At 37.7% G+C, this 24,030-nt stretch overlaps 1 protein-coding gene across 1 annotated transcript in view; it reads right to left on the reverse strand.

Moving 5' to 3' along the window:
- Positions 1-13,813: 13,813 nt before the first annotated feature.
- Positions 13,814-24,030, reverse strand: part of LOC144253346 (small ribosomal subunit protein mS31-like) — a 28,155-nt gene continuing 17,938 nt past the window's right edge. The window contains exons 8-9 of the mRNA XM_077795461.1: positions 16,574-16,717; positions 13,814-14,112 (exon numbers count right to left, since the gene is read on the reverse strand). Of these exons, the coding sequence (XP_077651587.1) occupies positions 13,883-14,112; positions 16,574-16,717 (374 nt within the window). The 3' untranslated portion in view covers positions 13,814-13,882. The remainder of the gene's footprint in view (positions 14,113-16,573; positions 16,718-24,030) is intronic.

Genomic DNA, 24,030 nt, shown 5'->3' on the forward strand with positions numbered 1-24,030 from the left:
CATGTGCTGTGATAGTTTATGAAAACCTTATTGCTTCGTTCTATTTTCATCAAACATCTATTGAACGTCAACTTGGACATGCAAGCTTTAAAAACATGCAAACTCAGCTGGGCGCCATGGCGCATGCCTGTAATCCCAGTGATTTGGGAGGCTAAGGAAAGAGCATTGCGAGTTCAAAGCCAGCCTTGGCAACTTAGTGAGACCCTAAGCAACTTTGAGAGACTCTGTCTCAAAATAAAATATGAAAAAGGGCTGGGGATGTGGCTCAGTGTTTGAGCACCCATGGATTCAATCCCCAGTACAAGAAACAAAAACAAAACAAAACAACAACAACAACAAAACTCTATTGTTCATGCCACTGTCTGGTGTTGATGGTTGGGGCCAAGAAACTTTATGTCCCAAGTGCTGCTGGTTGGAAACCATACCCAGAGGTGATGGGCCAAAAAAAAAAAAAAAAAAAAAAAACCACAGGAGAAAAGTTAAAACCAAAGAATGACAAGATACCATGACTCAACTTCTGTCTTAAAACATATTCTAGACACGTCTGTCAGCCACACACAGGGATTTCCACACTCTGCTTCCCCTTCTAGAAGAAACTGACCTGTCACCACAGCCCCTGCTCAAGGGAGCTGCTCTGGGCTGGGTGAGGCAGGTTTGACTATGACTGGACAAGAGCGAACGGCAGATCCAATCCAAGGCAGGATTTTTTTTTTTTTGTACTGGGTATTAAAGCTCTAGGGCCTATATCTGCCCCCTCTTCCGTTTAAAATTGTTAGATGCTGTATTGTAGATGATACATTTTGTGACACATGGCCTTGCTACTGGTAGGAAGAGGGTTAGAAGTCCTGCCACATAATCATGTGAGTCTGAATGGGCATTAGTGAAATGACTGCAATTCCATCTAGTTAACATAAAGGTAAACTAGGTCAGCCTCTCACACGACATTTGCTCCTTCAGGCTCCTGAGGAACTTCCTCAGCATCTCCTAATTCCAGGAAGATCTGTGAGGCACTTATAATGCACTTGTTTTTGGGCTGGGGATGTGGCTCAAGCGGTAGCGCCCTCGCCTGGCATGCGTGCGGCCCGGGTTCGATCCTCAGCACCACATACCAACAAAGATGTTGTGTCCGCCGAGAACTAAAAAATAAATAAAAATTCTCTCTCTCTCTCTCTCTCTCTCCTCTCTCACTCTCTCTTTAAAAAAAAAAAAAAATAATAATGCACTTGTTTTACTGAAAGGAGACGCTGAAGCCAGACTTCTTGCACATCTCTCTCTCTCTCTTTCTTGCTCTCTCTTTTTTGTTTTTGGTACCAGGGATTGAACCCAAGGGCTCTTAAAAACTAAGGCACATTCCAGCCCTTTCCATTCTTTATTTTGAAACAAGTTCTCACTAGTTTGCTTACAGCCTCACTAAATTGCTGAGGCTGGCTTTGAACCTGTCAACCTCCTGCCTTAGCCTCTTGATCCACTAGGACTACAGGCATGTGCCACCATGTCTGACTCACATCACTCTTCTTATACAAATTCAGGTTGCTTTGCAATCAAACCACCACCAAAAAAAGAAAAAAAAAACCAGTCCATATCCCAAAAATGCATACATAGGTTTGAGGTCAAGTATTCAAACTGTATGGTACCTAGCACAACATAGGCATTTGATAAACATAGGAAATCAACAGATAAGTGAAAAATGCCTAATCTTATGGGTGCAAATATACTTCCCTCTGATTAGCTGTGTGTTGTGTTTAATTATTTTCTCTCACTCCAGAATGAAGTTGCTATTGCTAGGGATAACATGTGTGTGTGTGTGTGTGTGTGTGTGTGTGTGTGTGTGTGTGTGAGGGATTGAACCCAGGGACAGACTATCACTGAGCCATGTCCCCAGCCCTTTTTTATTTTTATTTTTTAATTTTAAGACTGGTTCTTACAAAGTTGCCCAGGCTGGCCTTGAACTTGTGATCCTTCCACCTCAGCCTCCAGAGTCACTAGGATTACAGGTGTGCATTGTAGTGCTGAGAGGGATCAAAACTCATTGAGCCTTCTCTTTAACAGTGCATTTGTTAATAACAGGATGTATCCTCAATATAATAAATGTCAAAATCCGTGCAAAGTGATAAAAGATAAAAGTAATTGAGTTAGCTGAGAGCACATTTATAAAACACTGGTATCCTGGCTCTATTTCTACCTCACCCTGGGGAGGAGCAATTTTGAAAATTTCAGATTCCCAAGACTCACCCATGACCCTTTGAAATTGCAGTCTGAGGGCTGGGATTGTGGCTCAGTGGCAAAGCGCTTGCCTGGCATGTATGAGGTACTGGGTTCAATCCTCAGCACCACATAAAAATAAATAAATAAAATAAAGGTATTGTATCTACAAAAAAAAATGTTTAAAAAAAAGGAAATTGTGGGACTGGGATATAGCTCAGTTGAACCTATATCCTCACAAATACTAGACAAGCACTCTACCCCAAGCTACATCCCCAACCACATTTGGATTTTTGGTTTTTGTTTATGTTTTTGGTACTGGGGATTGAATCCAGGGGTACTCTACCATTGACACTGAGCTTCCTCCCCAGTCCTTTTTATTTTTTATTTTTACTTTTAAGACAGGATCTTGTTGAATTTCCCAGGCCTGACCTTGAACTTGCATTCTTCCTGCCTCAGCCTCCTGAGTTGCTAAGACTACATACTGCATCACTGGGCCTAGCTACATTTGGATTAACTCTCCAGGTGGCTCCAACATGCCTGTCTGGGCAGGTTTTTTTTTTTTTTTTTTTTTTTTTGTACTGGGGATTGAACTCAGGGACACTCAATCACATCCCCAGCCCTATTTTGTATTTTATTTAGAGACAGGGTCTCACTGAGTTGCTTAGTGCCTGACAGGGTTTCACTGAGCTGGTTAGTGCCTTGCTATTGTGGAGGTTGGCTTTGAACCCGTGATCCTACAGGTGTGCGCCTTGGGCAGATTTTGAAGACCCAGGTAGGGTAACCCTCATTCACAGTAGTGCTTCTCATACTTGCCAGATGGTAGAATCCTCTGAATGACTTAAGTTAACTTTCCAGCTCTCTGCCTTGGAGATTCCAATCACACATCTGGGGTAGGTCTCAGGAATCTTTTTAAGATGCCTCAAAGGGAATTCTTAGGACCTATTGAGATACTCATCTTCAGGAAGTTCCGCTGACTCTGGTCTGTATGCTGAAGGCTAGATAGATGCCCCCTTAGGCTTGTGATTAATTGTTATGTGGCATATTATAGCAAGAGCTAACTCATACTCCATTTCTCAGAAAACTATTAAAGGATGTGCTTCATCAAAAGATGAAGTAAACTAAGAAAGAGTAAGACACAGGCTATAAGACACAATACAACTGGCCGGACGCAGTGGTGAAGGAGGCTGAGGCAGGAGGATCACAAGTTCAAGCCAGCTTGTGTGCTAAGCAACTCAGTGAGATCCTGTCTCTAATAAAATACAAAATATGGCTGGGGATGTGGGTGAGTGTCCCTGAGTTCAATCCCCAGTACCAAAGGAAAAAAAAAAAAGAAAAGAAAAGAAAAGAAAGAAACAATACAACCACAAGGAGAGCAGTATCCTTAAGAAGTTGAAATAACCAGGGATAGTGGCACATGCCTATCATCCCAGCAGTTTGGGAGGCTGAGGCAAGAGGATTACAAGTTCAAAGTCAGCCTTAGCAACTTAGTGAGGCCCGAGACAACTTAGAGACCCCAAGTCAAAATAAAAGATGGGCTGGGGATGTGACTCAGTGGTTAAGTGCCCTTGGGTTCAATCCCTGGTACGAAGAAGAAGAAGGAGGAGAAGGAGAAGGAAAAGGAGAAGGAGGAGGAGGAGGAGAAGGAGAAGGAGAAGGAGAAGGAGAAGGAGGAGGAGGAGGAGGAGGAGAAGGAGAAGGAGAAGGAGAAGGAGAAGAAGGAGAAGAAGGAGAAGAAGGAGAAGAAGGAGAAGAAGGAGAAGGAGAAGAAGGAGCAGCTGAAACAACAGGCACACCTGTAATCCCAGAAACTTGGGAGGCTGAGTCTGGAGACAAGTTCAAGAACAGACTCAGCAATTTAGCAAGGCTCTAGGCAACTTAGAGCCTTGTCTCAAAATAAAGAGGCCTGGGGATGTGGCACAGTGGGAAAGTGGTGAAGTGCCTTTGGACTCTATCCCTAGTACCAAGAAAAAAACGGGGGAGTGACATGAATGGCACGAAGGAAGTGACACCGGTGGCACCTGATGTATCTCAATAGGAGGCTTAAATCGTTTTCATTTTGATCTTTCTATGGCAGATACAATCTCTTTCTTTTCTGTGCTGGGGATTGACCCCAGGGCTTTAGGCACAAGCATTATCACTGAGCTACATTCCCAGCCCAGTACATCACATCAACAATGGCTGGCATCTCCTCCAAACCCTGTTTTGCCCTCTCTACAACAAATCTTCAGTTTTTTGCCAGGATAGAGAGGGTATATAGACACTTTCCAGTTTCTTAAGCAGATTGTTAATGTCTTTCCTATTTAATCTATACCCTTTCGCTCTCTGTTCCAGGGAAATCTGGTGTAATCAATTACTGATTTTGGTGGGGGACACAGGGGGACAGAATTCTGTAGTGCAAAACACCAGGGCCCCATTTTCTTGGTTTGCTAATCCCCTATTATCCATCATCTATGCAGCTTGTAAAACTTTTTTGGTCCTTTCTTTCATTCTCTCCAATTTTGTGCTCTTAATGCCTTTTTAAAGAAAAATCCTTTTACTGTCATTGAATGAAGTTTCAGGAAGCAAAGTAGACGGCATGCTTTCAATGTGTTATCTTTAGACACAAATTCTGGTGTAGATGGACATGTCAAAACTGTGTATTATAGAAAATCTCAAAGACACACAAAATACGAAGAATGTTAATAAACCCCCACTCCATATATAATACATATATGTATGTGTGTGTGTGTGTGTGTATTTTTTTTGGGGGGGTACTAGGGATTGAAACCAGGGTGCCTAATCATTAAGCTACATCCTCATCCCTTTTTTATATTTTGTACATTTTGTTTAGAGACAGGGCCTCGCTAAGTTGCTGAAGCTGACTTTGAACTTGCTATCTTCCTGCCTCAGCCTTCCGAGCCCATGGGATTATAGGCGGCTCCCACTTCTCATATTATCCACTGCCCAGCTTCAACAATTACAAAATTCATGGCCAATCTTATTTCATACATATTTCATCCATATCTCTATCCTTCCTCCTGGATTATGTGGAAGAAAATGATATCATTTCATTTGCAAATGAATAATGGATCTGAAGTGCTTATGTAACTACATCTAGAGAATGAATTTCTGATTACAGTCCTTCAAATGCTAACTAACCAGAGTGCTAGGTCCTAATTAGGGTACTTCAAATGTGAACAGCCTCTACGATGTTAATCTATATACGCATGCATTGCACGGGCTGTTCATAGGAAAGTGAATCACCGTACAGAGCATCTAAAACAGTGAAGCTCAAGGGTTGAGGAGAATTATTGGGTTTTGTTGTCTGACTAGAAGAAGCTTAAGAGACGAGCACTTAGAGTTGATAGCTGTGTTTTGCTCTTCGAGTAGAAGAGAGCCATCAGGAAAAGAGGTAATTTGCAAAGAAAGAAGAACTAGAGATAATGTTGAACACACAACAAGAAATATAGACAATTGTTAATGTATGATTGGGGCTCAGAGGGAGGTCTGACTGGGTATTCATACTTAATCATCATTCTTATGGAAATAAGAATTGAAAGCCTGACACAAGTGGATTCTCCAAATGAGCCAGGAAAGGGAACAGAATGACCTGCATTGGGGAGGGGAGAGAGGAAAAGGTTGACACCTGTTTGACAGAAAGGGAGTTGGGCCATGAAACCTGCAATTACATCACGATACTCCATCATGGAGAGCCGGGGAGAACGGGTTGTATATGCCACCATCTCAGACAAAACTCTTAACCCTTGCGCCTATTTTAGTAGTCTGGAGAAATCTATGGACTTTCTTAAATGAAAAATATAAAGTAGGTATGATTACAAAGGAAGCCAATTACACTGAAATAGTTCTCAAAATATTTTTAATGTGATACAACAATAAAATTATTCTGATACATTAGATAACAAGATATAGTGGCAGGTATAATGTTTACTGTAATTTTTTTTTTTGGAGGGGATATTGGTGACTGAACTTAAGGGCAATTGGCCACTGAGCCACATCTCCAACCCTATTTTGTATTTTATTTAGAGACAGGGTTTCACTGAGTTGCTTAGCAACTCGCCATTGCTGAGGCTGGCTCTGAACTCCAGATCCTCCTGTCTCAGCCTCCTGAGCCTCTAGGATTATAGGCATCCCTTCATTACTGTAACTTTGAAGTATAAATGCGTGTAAACTATGTTTTGAGATATCTGCAACAACTCTAATGTGATGTGAAAGTAACTGTGACTTCTATGGGTGACAAAGTCATAGGCATTGCTAAAACCGCATTTGGTTGTGTACATTCATAATTGAAAGAAGTGCTAATTTGCAGTTAGATGTGAGTAGAAATAAGTGATTTTTTCCTATCCAAGTTCACAGACACCCTGCACCCAAATCTCTATCCACAAACTCTCCCCACCATGAGAACCTACTTGGGCGTGGATTGTCAGATAAATGACTTCATTCATTCACAAACTATGTAGTAGACACCAATAACTGCACTAGACATGGAGATACAGGATAAATAAGCAGTAATGAGTCAAGTTGGGGAGACTGATATAAATAGATAATGGCAGGGCTGGGGTTGTGGCTCAGTGGTAGAGGGCTCACCGAGCATGCAGGAGGCACTGGGTTTGATCCTCAGCACCACATAAATGTAAAATAATGATATTATGTCCACCTAAAACTTAAAAATAAATATTTAAAATAAATAAATAAATAGATAATAGCAATTCAATATGGTGGGTACAATGAAAAGCTTAGTGTAGCCAGCTGTTCCGAGGGGTGTTTGGGAATAATTATGCCCAAAACAAGCGACTTGACTCCAAAATGAACCTGGATCTGAGTCTGTTGTCCTCGATGGAGGCTTTGTGGGTTGAACTGTGAAGAGCTTCATGTTTCCATGTCTTTCTTCGGAAGCCCAGCATGCCCTTCAGGACTGCAAGGTCCATTCCATTCTCCAGCCCCTTCTTGAGTTACTGTCTCCACTCTCCATGTCTTGAATACACCATCCCGCCTGCCCCAGAGTCACCCTATGTGCCACAGATTTTCTTGGAAGTCTTCTCACCCCCAATATACACTCCCCCATGGTTCATCCCTATTTATCATTAAGTCATAGCTTAAGAATTACTTGTTCTAGGAGGCCTTCCAGGACTCTTTCTCAGCTGAATGATTCAGTAGTTCAGAGTGTTTAAGCAGTCCTTGCTTGATGAACACTGTTACGGTTTGGATATGAGGTATCCCCTACAAGCTCCTATGTGAGACAATTCAAGAATGTTCGGAGGTGAAATGATTAAAAGAGCTGTAACCTAATTGGTGAATTAATCCAGTTGCATGAACTAACTGGGTAGTAAATGTCGGTAGGTAATGTGTGGCTAGAGGAAGTAGGTCACTAGGATATCCCTTTGGGGTTTACTTTTTTAAGTTTTTATTTTTCATTTATTTGTTTATTGGTACCAGGGATTGAACTCAGGGCCACTCTACCACTGAGCCACATCCCCACCCTATTTTGTATTTTATCTAGAGACAGGGTCTCAATGAGTTGCTTAGTGACTCACTTTTGCTGAAGTGGGCTTTAAACTTGTGATACTCCTGCCTCAGCCTCCTAAGCTGCTGGGACTACAGGTGCGACACCTCGCCTGACTGGGTTTTAAAAACTTTTCTCCCTGGTGAGCGGAGCTCTCAGCTCTCATTCTCTCTGCTTTTGGGCTGTCATGAACTGAGCAACTTTCCTCCACCATGCCTTCTGCCATGATGTTTTACTTCACCTTGGGCCCAAACATGGAACTATGGAGTCAGCCAACCATGTACTGAACTACTGAAACTGTGAGCCAAAACTAACTTTTCCTCCTTTAAGTTCTTGTTAGGTCTTTTGGTCAAAACAATAAAAAGCTGACTAATACACATATTTAAGTTGTCTCTAGTTTTTCATCATTACTAGTCTGCAGACACACACACCTTTATGTATATATATGCTTGTACTTAAATATTTTTTTAAAGATTGATGTGATTTTTTATACCTTTATTTTATTTACTTATATGTGGTGCCTCACACATGCTAGGTGAGCACTCTACCGCTGAGCCACAGCTTCAGCCCCTTAAATTTCTTTTTTTATGTTTCTTTTTTAGTTGTAGTTGGCACAATATCTTTATTTTATTTATTTTTATGTGGTGCTGAGGATCAAATCCTGGGCCTCACATGTGCTAGGCCAGTGCTCTACTGCTGAGCCACAACCCCAGCCCTTGTACTTAAATTTTTGATAGATCAATTCTAGAATGACTTCCAATCAATAATTGCTCTCAAAAAGGTGTGGTAGAGAACCTGCTTTACCACAGTTAACAATACTGGATACTATCAATCTTTTAAACATTTGTTAGTATTTTCATAAGATGGAAACAATCTTGTTAAGCATGGATATCTTTATCAGTGAGAGTGACTATTCTGTCTTTCTATTATTTAAGATATAGTGTAATTAGGTTGACATTTTGGATAGAAGACTGAAAGACTGGAAAGAGAAGAAAATTAATATTCCTGCTGAAGAATAAAGGAGCATTTTAGGAAGGAAAATACTTTCCCAACTTTGATATAAACTATATTCATGCCTAAGGCACATTATGGAGTGAAAAGAAGATTTAAAATCATGCCTAAAGCTAACCCAATTATATCAGCTGTTTCAAAACAGTGAAGATAATTCTTAGTCCTATTTGATAAAATTTCTGATACGTAAGATTTGTAACCGGGGCTGGGGATGTGGCTCAAGCGGTAGCGCGCTCGCCTGGCATGCGTGCGGCCTGGGTTCGATCCTCAGCACCACATACCAACAAAGATGTTGTGTCTGCAGAAAACTAAAAAATAAATATTAAAAATTCTTAAAAAAAAGAAAAAAAAAGATTTGTAACCATCAAAGAATAAGCTCCCTCCTCCATATCTTGGTTTCTAAATGTCATTGCCCATTAAAAGAAACCAGGGCTGTTTGGAGAAGTGACTGATTTCCAGGACTGGAGGAAGGACAACCTGGAGCATCTTGTGCTCTAAAAAAGGGGGTATGTCAAAAGGACACAGGAAGCAACTGGAAAAAGCACCCAGAGGCTAAAACTGAAACAACTTGAGCAAGAAAAGAAATAATGCTAAATTATATCCCATAGGACAAAATAAATATACTAAGTCCAATTGATAAACATAAATGATTGAATAAAGTATTATAGTTAAGATTTGGGGGACCAACTCTTCCTTTCAGAAGAGTAACAGTTATAAATGTAGGATTGAGGAAAATACAAAATCCCCATTAAAATACCACAGTGGTAACTGTTGCTTACAAGATGTATCAATGGATGTCAGAATCAGCGGGCAAAAGTTTGTAGAGAAGATGTTTATCAATTACAAAGGGAAAAATAGTAACTTTACAGTAGGGAAACCCAGCAGATAACCAACCATGAGATGGTAAACAAGAACGTCATCACCTGAAATGAAACAAGAAGAAATATTTCACCTTGTCTTCTTCCAAACCTGTACCTTCGGGGCTGGGGATGTGGCTCAAGCGGTAGCGCGCTCGCCTGGCATGCGTGCGGCCCGGGTTCGATCCTCAGCACCACATACAAACAAAGATGTTGTGTCCGCCAAAAAAAAAAAAAACCTAAAAAATAAATATTAAAATTCTCTCTCTCTCCCTCTCTCTCTCTCACACTCTATCTTTAAAAAAAAAAAAAAAAAAAAAAAAAACAAAAAACCTGTACCTTCAGTTTGATCATGAGAAAAATATTGGGGAAAAAAAACTGAGGGGCATTCTACAAAATAGCTGACAAATATTCATCAAAGGAGCTCATAAAAGAGAAGGAAAAACATTGGAACTGTCACAGATGGGAGGAGACTAAGGTACAGAAACTAAATGCACTATGGAATTTGAATTATATACTGGAACATAAAAAGGACATTAGAAGGGGACGTGGTGAAATTAGAAGTTTAATTAATAGCATTGTTATCAAGCTGGGTATAGTGGCACATGTGTGTTAATACTCTCGCGGCTAAGGAAGGGGGATTGCAAGATCGAGGTCAGCCTGGGCAACTCAGTTAAGATCCCGGTCCCAAAATAAAACAATACAAAACAAACCACATCCTGCTGCTTGTGTCTGCTCAGACTTGAATTCTGTTCAGAATTTCCTTTAATACTGTACTGCTCTTCATCTAAAATCAATGCTTACACCAAAATGATGAAATATTTTCAAAACAGTTAGCATTCTACATCTCTGAATTTATTGACTTCATTGTTTCCATTCAGAAAATACTTCTCACCTACGCAAGCTACTGATTTATGTAAAGAGAAATAAAATGGAAATCTAACCAGAAATCTGGAGTCTTTCTCAACTCTGCCATAAGTTTCAGTTATAAAATTGCTAGCAACTTACTCTCCTGGGGCTTAATTTTCCACATCTATTAAGAGAATTTGAAAAAGATAATTTGTCTCAGTTTTGAAAGTCTGTGCTTTCGTGGAATGTCACATTTAATTAAGATGATACCTTTAAGTCAAGGAGTGCCTCACCAATGTGCTTCTACTCTAGTGTCCAGCAAAGTTCTAGCACATGGTACAGCTCTGTAGATGCTTGACAAATTAATGATGCACATGCAAAGGTTATTACATGCCATCAAGTACCATGCAAATGTTAGTCACTGTTTTGTTAATGTGGAGATCTACTCTTATTTTGCTTCTTTTGCACATCCACAGAGATATTAAAACAGAGAAAAACACTCATTGAAGGCATCTACTTATTTGGTCATACCGGGTCTTTGTTGTCCTAGGAATCAGTTTGAAGCTATTCAGTACTGGACTGAACAGTGATTAGGTGAGAAATCCTATTTTAATGTCTCTGACTGACCAGTCCATCCCACTTTCCTTCATGCAAGAGTACACAGATTTTTTATTTTTTTGGTACCAGGGAGCTTAACCACTCAGCAACATCCCCAGCTCTTTATTTTTTATTTTAAGACAGGGTCTAGCTAAGTTGCTAAGGCTGGCTTTGAATATGGCAATCTTCCTGCCTCAGCCTCCAGACTTGCTGGGATTATAGGCGTGGGCCACCTCGACCAGCAAAAGAAGTTGATTTTCAAAGAGTGCTAAAATGACTGTTTATGGGTACTGGAAGATGAGGAAAATGTCATAAGAATTAAGTATTCCATTTCACTGATGTTAGGTAATGGCAACTAGGATTGAAATTTTAAAAGCAGCAAGCTGCCATTTCCAAATACATATTGCAGTTACGGGTGAGGGGAGACTCATTGCGTGTCCATCCGGGCATTGGAGTTCTGGGGAAGAGTATGTGGAAAGAGAACTGATGTTATTTTTTCAAGAATGCCCTATATGCCAGTTACATATAAACTACCTCCCCCCATTCTAACATCTATAAATTCTGTGGGATGGAATTGAGCATCTGTTGGTAGCCAACTGCTTTTGTCTGTTAAATGCATTTAGCTCTCATTTTTAAAAGATATCCCAAACATATCAGTAACTATGATAAATACAAATACCCAAATTTAAAAATGTTAAAGCTTTTCTCACATACTTGAAAAGAATGTATTCTACTTTTGTTGGCAGTAGTTGTTTTGGGAAATACTATCTTTCACTAACTAGAATAAAACTCAGTAATTATCCAAAGTTAGCAATCTCTGAGCTAGTTTCCCTTTTCTCTCCTCCTGGCAATTTGATGTAATTTTTTTTTGTTTTTAAATTCTTTCATATTTTATTTTGCTTCTCTCTGCTGCATATGGGTAATTTTTTAAAAAACATATTTTTAGTTGCATAAGGACACCTTTATTTTATTTTCATGTGTTGCTGAAGATCAAACCCAGTGCCTCAGTAGTGCTAGGCAAGTGCTTTACCACAGAGATAGAGCCCCAGCCCGCATATGGGTAATTTCTTTAGAACAGCTTCATAGTGACTAGTCTATCAACAACTTTTTTTTTTTTTTTTTTTAAGCAGGGGAATTAACCCAGGGTGCTTAACCAAAAATGCCCAGCCCTTTTTGAAAGGGTCTCAAAGAGTTGCTAAGGGCCTTGCTAAATTGCTGAGGCTGGCTTTGAACTCGTGATCCTCCTACCTCAGCCTCTCAAGTTGCTAAGCTTACAGGCATGCACTACCAAGCCCGGCTGCTTTGTTACTTTTAAAGTGTCAATTTTTTCTTATGCTTATTTTACATTCTGAATTTGTAATTCAGAGGCCTTATGATTCTGTTGTATGGTTTCTGCTGGCACACATTCATGGTGTTTTGTTTCCTTGTGTTTTCTAATTTGTAGCCTGCAGAATCGTAAATTATTTTGCACAATGCTTGTTGAATTGTACCAGGGTCCTGGACATTGCTAGCTTGGGACCAATGCAAGCTAAATCTTGTTTTGTGTTTTGTGATTTTTTTATTTTTTAAAAGAATCTTCAATCCTTTCAGCTGTATGAAAATAGAATCACAATGCTGAGCACCATTATGGAAAATAGTCATAGTTCAACATGAAAATACTAGACGAGATTAGAATAAGCCCCTTTTTTTCTAGAAGTTTATCTGTTTATACTGACCTAGTCTTATGCAAGGGTAATTTGGTGTGAAATAAAATACATGCAATTACTTATATTATATATAAATATACATATATATTCTATGCATATGAATGTCTACAACTCATCTCAAATGTTACAACAGTGCTACAATGATTTTGATGTTTGAGCATGTCCTCTAAAGGTTCATATATTAGAGGGTTGGTCCTCAATGTAGAAGCAGTAGACCTTTAAGAAGTGGGGCCTGGCTGGGCACACACACACCTGTAATCACAGCAACTTGGGAGCTCAGGCAGAAGGATACCAAGTTCAAAGCCAGGCTAAATGATTTAGCAAGGCCATAAGTAACTTAGCAAGACCCTGTCTCAAAATAAAAATAAGGGCTGGGGATGTAGCTCTGCGTTTAAGTGCCCCTAGGTTAAATTCTGATTTTAAAAAAGTGTGACCTAGAAAGTAGGTCCTTAGGGGCATGCCCTCTAAAGGGACTATTCTCTCTCACTTCTTGTTTCAAGATCTCATGTCTTGGGGCTGGGGACGTGGCTCAAGTGTTAACGTGCTCGCCTGGTATGCGCGGGCCCTGGATTCGATCTTCAGCACCACATAAAATAAAATAAAGATGTTGTGTCTGCCGAAAACTGAAAAATAAATATTAAAAAAAAATTCTCTCTTAAAAAAAAAAAAAATGATCTCATGTCTTCCTCCCATCTTTACTCCTGCCCTTTCTGATGAGGCCCCTGTCAAAGCTCACGCTATGCTGTGTGAACTTTCAATTTCTAAAGTGATGAGCTAAACAAACCTTTTTTTTTCTTTATAAAGTTAGCCTGCTTCATTTATTGTATCATACCAACAAAAACAAACTAATGTAAGCAATTTGATGTCATCAAATATATGGCTCATAAATGAATTGTATTTCAAAGTACAGTCACTGAATAAAAATAGAAATGTTTGGGGGAAATTGTCTTAAAGTTATTATTAATTCTCAGATATTCTTTTGAACCTATAAATGCTAGTGATTTTTTTTCCATACAAGAATATTTTTCAGGTACTGTCATATTTCAAAAAAAAATCTATTTTTAAACCAGTCAAATCAGATGAAAACTTTTAGTAAAATTATTTTATTTAGTTATAATATCCATCTCCAACAGCTTGAAATAAAAATTTCCACTGTCTTAATTAAACTGTATATTATTTTCTTTTAGAATGTCCCTTTTTTCTTTAAAATAATTTTTAAACCATTCTATGTGCTCGACCTTCTGTTTAACACTCAGATATGGGTTTTTGGAAAGGCCACAAGTCACCAGCTCCATGAAGTGGCGAATTGGTCCTTGTTTTGGAAAACCCTCCAGGTGCTTATCCAAAAATATATGTTCATGAAATTCTGAACCATCATCATCAAAACCTAGGAAAATAAGACATAAAATACAGTTAAATGCATAAACTTGGGAGTCAGACCAAGGTTTACCCACCAATTTAACCACTGTGACTTTAGGCAAATTAATTAACTTCTCTGACCATCAATTTCCTCAGGAAAATACAATTAAAAGAGTACCTTCTTAGGGTTTTTGTAAAGATTAAACAGACACACACAATGCCTAGAATACAGCAAATGTTCAAAGTACAGAAACAATTGTTATTAATGAATATTTTAATATCAAGAACAACCACTAAGAAAATTATACAAACTATATTTTAAAATATGTAAATAAAACAAGAAGAAATCACAAAAAAAGTTCAGGCAGTTCACAAGAAGCAAAGAAACTAGGGCAAGTTAGAAATCCCATTAAATATGAAAAAGGCTGGGACGGGGATAGAAATGTAGCTCAGTAGTAACATGCCATTGGGTTCAATCTCTGGTACAAGGAAGAGAAAAAGAGGGAGGGAGAAAGAAGATAAATAGGAATGAGAAATAGGGAAAATGAACCAAAAACAAATAATAAAATAGGACAGACTTAAGTCCTAACAAACCAACAATTATGTTGTATGTAAATGGTCTAAATATACCATAAAACAAAGATTGGCATAGTGTTCATAAAAATATGATCCAAGTATATGCTATCTATTACAATATCATGTCAGGAACTGCAGAGCAACTGAATATCTTATTAAATTCTCACACTCTTCCAGTGAGGTATCCTTAATTTTGCAGATGAGGAAACTGAGGACCAGAAAGTTAAATAATTTCCTGAAAGGCAAATGGCTATTAACTGACAGCTCATGTTTGTATTTAGGTTTGCACAAGTAAAAAGTCTTTGGTCTTTTTGTATTACCCTGATACACAAACCACAGTACTTTAAGAAATACACTGTTTTGGGGGTTGGGGTTGTAGCTCAGTGTGGGAGCACTTGCCTAGCATGTGTGAGACACTGGGTTTGATCTTCAGTACCACATAAAAAAATACATAAATAACAAAGGTACTGTGTCCATCTATAACTAAAAATATTAAAAACAAAAAAACACTGTTGCCAGGTACAGCAGTACATGCCTGTAATCCTAGCAAGAGGGTCTCAAGTTCAAGAATCTCAAGTTCAAGTGAGACTGTCTCAAAAAAATAAGAGGGACTGGGGAAGTAACTCAGTAGTACAGCACCCCTGGGTTAAATCCCCAGTACCAAAAAAACCCAAACAAACCTAAACCTTGTTATATAACAGGCAAAATGCAGTGTGCTACACTACTGCATATACACCATGTAGAATACTCCTTAAGAGTCTGCTGAAGGATCTTTTAAGTTTCTAAAGTTTTCCTATAGAAAGCAGTATTTTTATAATGATATAAGTCAATTTCTTTTTTTTAATTTTTTTTTTTTCGTTTTTAGGTAGACACAATATCTTATTTTACATTTATATGGTTCTGAGGATCGAACTCAGTGCTTCATGAATGCTAGGCGAGCACTCTTCCACTGAGCCACAGCCCCAGCCAATATATAAGTCAATTTCTAATGCTTAAGTTTTCATTCTACTTATTAATCAGAAAAAATATAAAATGAAAGAATATAAAAGATTAAAATATTACACTGATATCATAATACCTAAAGGCTTAAAATATAGACTACATTTCCTGAATTAGGTGTCCTCAACTTCTAGCTAATCTTACCATAAGAATAAATGGACACCTTCCAATTGAAAATGCACCTAGAAAATTCAATGAGACTGTTTTAACTCAAGACAACATGGGTGCCACAAAAGAAAAAACAGCATAGTGCAAGGAGGAACATAAAACATCTTCAGAAAACACCCAGGAAAGTAAATAATATTCCATTACCAGTTCAAAGCGTTTACAGTATGCAAAGATTTCTAAAATTTCCTAACATTTCTGCTTTGAGTAGCTTTTAAGCGTACCTTGCAGTGGTTTTATGGATAAAAGACATGAACATAAAACTTTAAGAGTTGAAATATTTTCCAAATTTGAACTGTAATCTCATAACCAGCAAAGAATGTCCTGCTTAGCAACTAGAAAGTATTATGTGTAGTTCTCAATCCTTTAATGCCACATTAAATCACATTTAATGTGATCACATTTTGTGATCCTCAGAACCATATAAATGTAAAATAATATATTGTGTCTACCTAAAAACTAAAAAAATATTAAAAAAAAGAAATTGACTTATATCATTATAAAATACTGTTGTCTATAGGAAAACTTTAGAAACTTAAAAAGATCTTTTACTTTTTTATTTTCCTTATCAAATACATACAATTAAGTAAAATTCGAACACTTTTCAAAAACATTGTCAGATTTCTTCTAGGACACCATGAAGACATTTGCAGTGTTTCAGATTCATATAAACATCCAAATTCTAAAAATGAACATTTTCTAAACATGGTCTCAAATCAATGTTATAGACTTCTGAAATTAACACATACCTGCTTCATTGTTGATTGGGAACTCCCAGAGTTTCCCCTCCTTTGTCCACTGAATCATTTCTTCAAACCCGTTCTGATAGGGCTGTTCATTTACTGCAGCTAGTTGCTTAGCAAATTCCACATCCCAAATAGAAGGTGATGTCTCTGTATCATAAAAATATTTTAAGTAAGCACAAGTCCACATAAATGTATTTCTTCTTTAAAATGCTATAATCAGTTCTGATTTGACAATATGTTTTCAGACACTGATACTCACAACTAAACAGTATATAACAAAAGTGGAGAGCTAAAACTGCAATAAAAATTATAAAGATTATAACTATAATAATGGTAAGCTTTAATTTCTATATTACTACAATTCTGAACAATTACTGCTCTATTTCAAAGGACAAAAGGAATTTGTGTTTTGTTCAAGGGTGTTTTCATGAATATGAATCTCTTTTATATATTATGTCTTTTTGGGGGGAGGGCAGTATTAGGGATTGAACTGACGGACATACTACTTCTGAGCTCTATCTCCAGCTCTATTTATTTTAAGACAGGATGTCACTAAGTTGCTCAGGCTGACCCTTGAATTTGGGATTCTCCTGCCTCAGCCTCCTGATTTTCTGGGATTATGGGTGCGTACTGCCATGCTTGGTCCTGATAGATGAGTTTGATCTTTAAAGTCCAGCCTATTTTCAGTCTGACAAAATTTGTCACTAATACCTTACCACTATTAAAGACCAAAGAAGTTAACATAATAATAATGACAGAAATACAAACGGATACTAAACACTCTATGCTAATTTTTTTTTTTTTTTTTTTTGAGGAGGTGATACCAGGGATTGAACTCAGGGGCACTTGACCACTGAGTTCCACTGAGCCACATCCCCAGTCCTATTTTGTATTTTATTTAGAGACAGGGTCTCACTGAGTTGCTATAAGTGCCTTGGCATTGCTGAGGTGAGCTTTTAACTTGTGATCCTCCTGCCTCAGCCTCCTGGGCTGCTGGGATTACAGGCTTGTGCCACCACACCCAGCTAATGTTTTTTAAATACATAAATTAATTTAATACTAGTATCCTATGAGTAAGGTGGTATCAATGTTGACTCATACCATTATCATGTTATATTCTTCAATCATTTACTTATTTTTAAAATTTAAGTCATCTTTCACTGCTGGTGGAAGAGTAAAATGGTATAAGCACTTTGGAAAAATTGTTTCTTAAAAAGTTAAGAATACTCAACAATTCAATATAGCCATTTCACTCCTAGATATTCACCTAAGAGAGAAAGGTAACAAATGTTCACATAAAGATTATACTAGAGAGCTGAGGTTATGGCTCAGAGGTAGAGCACTTGCCTAGCGTGCGTGAGGCACTGGGTTTGATCCTCAGCACCAAATAAAGGTCTTGTGTCCACCTATAACTAAATAAAATAAAATAAATGTTAAAAAAAGATTATACTAGAAAGTTCATAGAAGCTTTATTTGTAACAGTCAAAACTGGCTTGTAATTGAAAAAGAACCCAAATGTCCCTACAGCTATACAGTCACATACTATTCAGCAATAAAAACTAATTACTGATACATGCAACAGTGTGGATAAATCCCAAATAATTATGCTGAGTAAAAGAAGTCAGACCCAAGAGTACATGCTGTGTATTTTCACTTAAGAGATGCAAACTCATCTATAGTGTAACAGAAAGTAGCTCAATAGTTGCCTGAAGATTGGCACTGCTGTGCCTAATTTTTCTTTTAATTGCACCACATACTTCTGTGCATATTTATAATCCTTTTCTTAGAATAAATTTTGTTCCTAGGAACAAAATTTCTGGCTGAAAGACTTACTCTGCTTTACTCACTTTTGCCAAGCCTCCTAAGCCATCCCAACAAGGAGCTCATTTAGAATGCCGAGGTAAGCCTTATTTTACCTATTCTGCTTTATTTTTAAGCTGCTCCTATGAGCCTGTATGTGCACAAACATGTCTACATCAACTGGTGGTATTAAATATATTGGTCTAGACCATCTGTTACAGACAAAAGATCACAGCAGTTTGGACTAATTAGACATATTTACAGAGTAATTATAACAATGAAATAATTATCTTGGTTTTATTTATTTATTCAGTGGGCACCAATCAACCAATGCCCTTTTCATTACCATCACTGTATTATCTTTATATTTGTTAATAGTTGCAACCATGTTTTAAACATCTACTGTGTTCCAGGTACTGTACCTGATACTTTATCTCTTTTAATCCTCAAGATGTATGCACTAGCTCTCATTTTATAGGTGAGTAAATGGGACTCAGAAGATAGTATGGAAGAATATGAATTTAAATCCAATTCTACCCTAAACCAAGTCTCTTTTCAGTAAGATTTAGATTACTTTGAGATAACCAGTAGGACTCTCTGTCCTTTTGCTGCAGTGGTTAAGAATTTGATGGAAAATGTGGGAATCATGGGAGAGAAGAACTCATTCAGTTAGTCAATAAATAATTACTGAATGCTAACTATACTGTAGGTATTACTTAGGCAGGTAAGGAAAGAGCCATGAACAACTGTTAAATTTAAATTCCTACATTGATGCTATTCTTGTATTAACTGAACAAAATATATTATTTAGACTCATACAAGTATAGTTTAGTAGAACAGTATCTTCATTACGGTAAATTAATACATAATACTCCCAATTTTTAAAAGTACGCTGGGTGTGATAATGCACACCTATAATCCCAGAGACTCAGGTGGCTGAGGCAGGAGGATCATAAATTAAAGGATAGCTTACAGCAACTTAGTGAGAGCCTGTCTCAAAACTAAAAGTAAAAACAAAAATGACTGGTTATGTAGCTCAGTGGTAGAGAACTTGTTTATCATGTGTGAGGCCCTAGGTTCAAAACTGAATACAAAAAATAAATTTTTTTTAAAAAGTAGATCATATATTATGTCACAGGGCAACTCTTAGACATTACAAAGGAGTAGAGATAATACCATGCATCTTATCTGATCATAATGGAACAAAACTGGAAATCAACGATAAAAGGAGGAAGGAAAAATCATGCATCACGTGGAGAATGAACAATAGGTTACTGAATGATTAATGGGTTATAGAAGACATCAAGGAGGAAATTAAAAAATTCTTAGAGATAAATGAAAACACAGACACAACATATCGGAATCTATGGGACACAATGAAAGCAGTTCTAAGAGGAAAATTCATTGCTTGGAGTTCATTCCTTAAAAAAAAAGAAAAAAACCAACAAATAAATGATCTCACACTTCATCCCAAAATCCTAGAAGAAGAACAAAACAACAGCAAAAGAAGTAGAAGGCAAGAAATAATTAAAATCAGAGCTGAAATTAATGAAATCGAAACAAAAGAAACAATTGAAAAAATTGACAAAACTAAAAGTTGGTTCTTTGAAAAAATAAATAAGATTGACAGACCCTTAGCCATGCTAATGAAGAGAAGGAGAGAACTCAAATTACTAGCATACGGGATGAAAAAGGCAATATCACAACAGACACTTCAGAAATACAGAAGATAATTAGAAATTATTTTGAATCCTTATACTCCAATAAAATAAAAGATAGTGAAGGCATCGATAAATTTCTTAAGTCATATGATCTGCCCAGATTGAGTCAGGAGGATATAGACAACTTAAACAGACTAATATCAATTGAGGAAATAGAAGAAGCCATCAAAAGACTACCAACTAAGAAAAGCCCAGGACCGGATGGGTATACGGCAGAGTTTTACAAAACCTTTAAAGAAGAACTAATACGAATACTTTTCAAGCTATTTCAGGAAATAAAAAAAGAGGGAGAACTTCCAAATTCATTCTACGAGGCCAACATCACTCTGATTCCTAAACCAGACAAAGACACCTCAAAGAAAGAAAACTACAGACCAATATATCTCTAATGAACCTAGATGCAAAAATCCTCAATAAAATTTTGGCAAATCGGCTACAAAAACATATCAAAAAAATTGTGTACCATGATCAAGTAGGATTCATCCCTGGGATGCAAGGCTGGTTCAATATGGAAATCAATAAATGTTATTCACCACATCAACAAACTTAAAGAACCATATGATCATCTTGATGGATGCAGAAAAAGCATTCGACAAAGTACAGCATCCCTTTATGTTCAAAACTCTAGAAAACTAGGGATAACAGGAACATACCTCAATATTGTAAAAGCTATCTATGATAAGCCTCAGGCTAGCATCATTCTGAATGGAGAAAAATTGAAGGCATTCCCTCTAAAATCTGGAACAAGACAGGGATGCCCTCTCTCACCACTTCTGTTCAACATAGTTCTCAAAACACTGGCTAGAGCAATTAGACAGATGAGAGAAATTAAAGGCATAAAAATAGGAAAAGAAGAACTTAACTATCACTATTTGCAGATGACATGATTCTATACCTAGCAGACCCAAAAGGGTCTACAAAGAAACTATTAGAGCTAATAAATGAATTCAGCAAAGTGGCAGGATATAAAATCAACACGCATAAATCAAAGGCATTCCTGTATATCAGCGACAAATTTTCTGAAATGAAAATGAGGACAACCACTCCATTCACAATATCCTCAAAAAAAAAAAAAAAAAAAAAAACTTGGGGAATCAACCTAAAAAAAGAGGTGAAAGACTTATACAATGAAAACTATAGAACCCTAAAGAGAGAAATAGAAGATCTTAGAAGATGGAAAAATATACCCTGTTCATGGATAGGCAGAACTAACATCATTAAAATGGCGATATTACCAAAAGTTCTCTATAGGTTTAATGCAATGCCAATCAAAATCCCAATGGCATTTCTTGTAGAAATAGATAAAGCAATCATGAAATCCATATGGAAAAATAAAAAACCCAGAATAGCAAAAACAACTCTAAGCAGGAAGTGTGAATCAGGCGGTATTGCGATACCAGACTTCAAACTATACTACAGAACAATAGTAACAAAAGCAGCATGGTACTGGTACCAAAACAGGCGGATGGACCAAGGGTACAAAATAGAGGACACAGAGACCAATTCACAAAATTACAACTATCTTATATTTGATAAAGGGGCTAAAAGCATGCAATGGAGGAAGGATAGCATCTTCAACAAATGGTGCTGGGAAAACTGGAAATCCATATGCAACAAAACGAAACTGAATCCCTTTCTCTCGCCATGCACAAAAGTTAACTCAAAATGGATCAAGGAGCTTGATATCAAATCAGAGACACTGCATCTGATAGAAGAAAAAGTTGGCTACGATCTACATACTGTGGGGTTGGGCTCCAAATTCCTCAATAGGACACCCATAGCACAAGAGTTAATAACTAGAATCAACAAACGGGACTAAAAAGTTTTTTCTCAGCAAGAGAAACAATAAGAGAGGTAAATAGGGAGCATACATCCTGGGAACAAATCTTTACTCCTCGAACTTCAGATAGACCCCTAATATCCAGAGTATACAAAGAACTCAAAAAATTAAACAATAAGAAAACAAACAACCCAATCAACAAATGGGCCAAGGACCTGAACAGACACTTCTCAGAGGAGGACATACAATCAATCAACAAGTACATGAAAAAATGCTCACCATCTCTAGCAGTCAGAGAAATGCAAATCAAAACCACCCTAAGATACCATCTCACTCCAGTAAGATTGGCAGGCATTATGAAGTCAAACAACAACAAGTGCTGGCGAGGATGTGGGGAAAAGGGTACACTTGTACATTGCTGGTGGGACTGCAAATTGGTGCGGCCAATTTGGAAAGCAGTATGGAGATTTCTTGGAAAGCTGGGAATGGAACCACCATTTGACCCAGCTATTCCCCTTCCCGGTCTATTCCCTAAAGACCTAAAAAGAGCATACTACAGGGACACTGCTACATCGATGTTCATAGCAGCACAATTCACAATAGCAAGACTGTGGAACCAACCTAGATGCCCTTCAATAGATGAATGGATAAAAAAAAAATGTGGCATTTATACACAATGGAGTATTACTCTGCATTAAAAAATGACAAAATCATGGAATTTGCAGGGAAATGGATGGCATTAGAACAGATTATGCTAAGTGAAGCTAGCCAATCCCTAAAAAACAAATGCCAAATTCTTCTTTGATATAAGGAGAGTAACTAAGAACAGAGTAGGGAGGAAGAGCATGAGAAGAAGATTAACATTAAACAGGGACGAGAGGTGGAAGGGAAAGGGAGAGAGAAGGGAAATTGCATGGAAATGGAGACCCTCATGGTTATACAAAATTACATGCAAGAGGAAGTGAGGGGAAAGGGAAAAAAAAACAAGGGGGGGAAATGAATTACAGTAGATGGGGTAGAGAGAGAAGATAAGATGGGAGGGGAGGGGAGGGGAGGGGAGGGGGGATAGTAGAGGATAGGAAAGGCAGCAGAATACAACAGACACTAGCATGGCAATATGTAAATCAGCGGATGTATAACCGATGTGTTCTGCAATCTGTATACGGGGTAAAAATGGGAGTTCATAACCCACTTGAATCAAAGTGTGAAATATGATATGTCAAGAACTATGTAATGTTTTGAACAACCAACAATAAAAATTAAAAAAAAAAAAAAGAAAGCAAGCTGACTCCTTCAAGATCCAAGTCTCTCTTGTGGCTGTTCATTGGGTGGACAACAGCAGCTCTCCTGACAATAAATTCCTCTTTGAGGCAAGCTTAACAGATGCCACTGGAGAATCTTTCTCCATGCCTGCATATTTAGCACTTCCTGTTCACCATATACAACAGAATGCAGGTTTTCACAATTTAACAAGGGGGGTTGTTCTATTGCTTCATCTTCAGTTCAAGTGAATGAACATTGGCTGCATCAACTTCCTTCCCCTATGGATATTTATTTTTTTGGCTCATTTTATTCAAAAAGGATTGAAGTGGTTTTTTTTGTTTTGATTTGTTTTTTGTGGTACTGGGATTGAGCCCAGGTTCACTCGACTGAACTACAATCTAGCCCTTTTTAGTTTTTATTTTGAGACGAGGTCTCACTAAGCTGCTCAGACTGGCCCTGCACTTGGGATTCTCCTGGCTCAATCACCCAAGTAGATTGGATTATAGGTTTGTGCCACCATGATTGTGCAGGATTTACAATTTAAGATAATTCCTAATATCTATAAACCACATGGCTAGGTGATACAGGGTATACAAACATGAGTGAGATCTAGCCCCCAAAATCATGTTGACTGAATAGTGGGAAAATCAAGATGTTTATATTAGTAAGTGGTAGTAAGATTAAATACACCATTGGAGATTGACCTAGAGAACCTAACTTCATATACATTACTTCTCCAAGATCCATGTTCATAAGCAGGAAACAACTTTTATTGAGTGTTTAAAAATTAATTTCATCATGAAACCAAATTTCAAGTTAATTATTTCTCTTTTGATTAGATTTAAAATGGAGAATTTGAAGGCTTTGACATCTTACTCAAAGAAAAGGGCAAACAC

This window comes from Urocitellus parryii, chromosome 2 (assembly GCF_045843805.1).
Source record: "Urocitellus parryii isolate mUroPar1 chromosome 2, mUroPar1.hap1, whole genome shotgun sequence".
Taxonomy (NCBI): domain Eukaryota; kingdom Metazoa; phylum Chordata; class Mammalia; order Rodentia; family Sciuridae; genus Urocitellus; species Urocitellus parryii.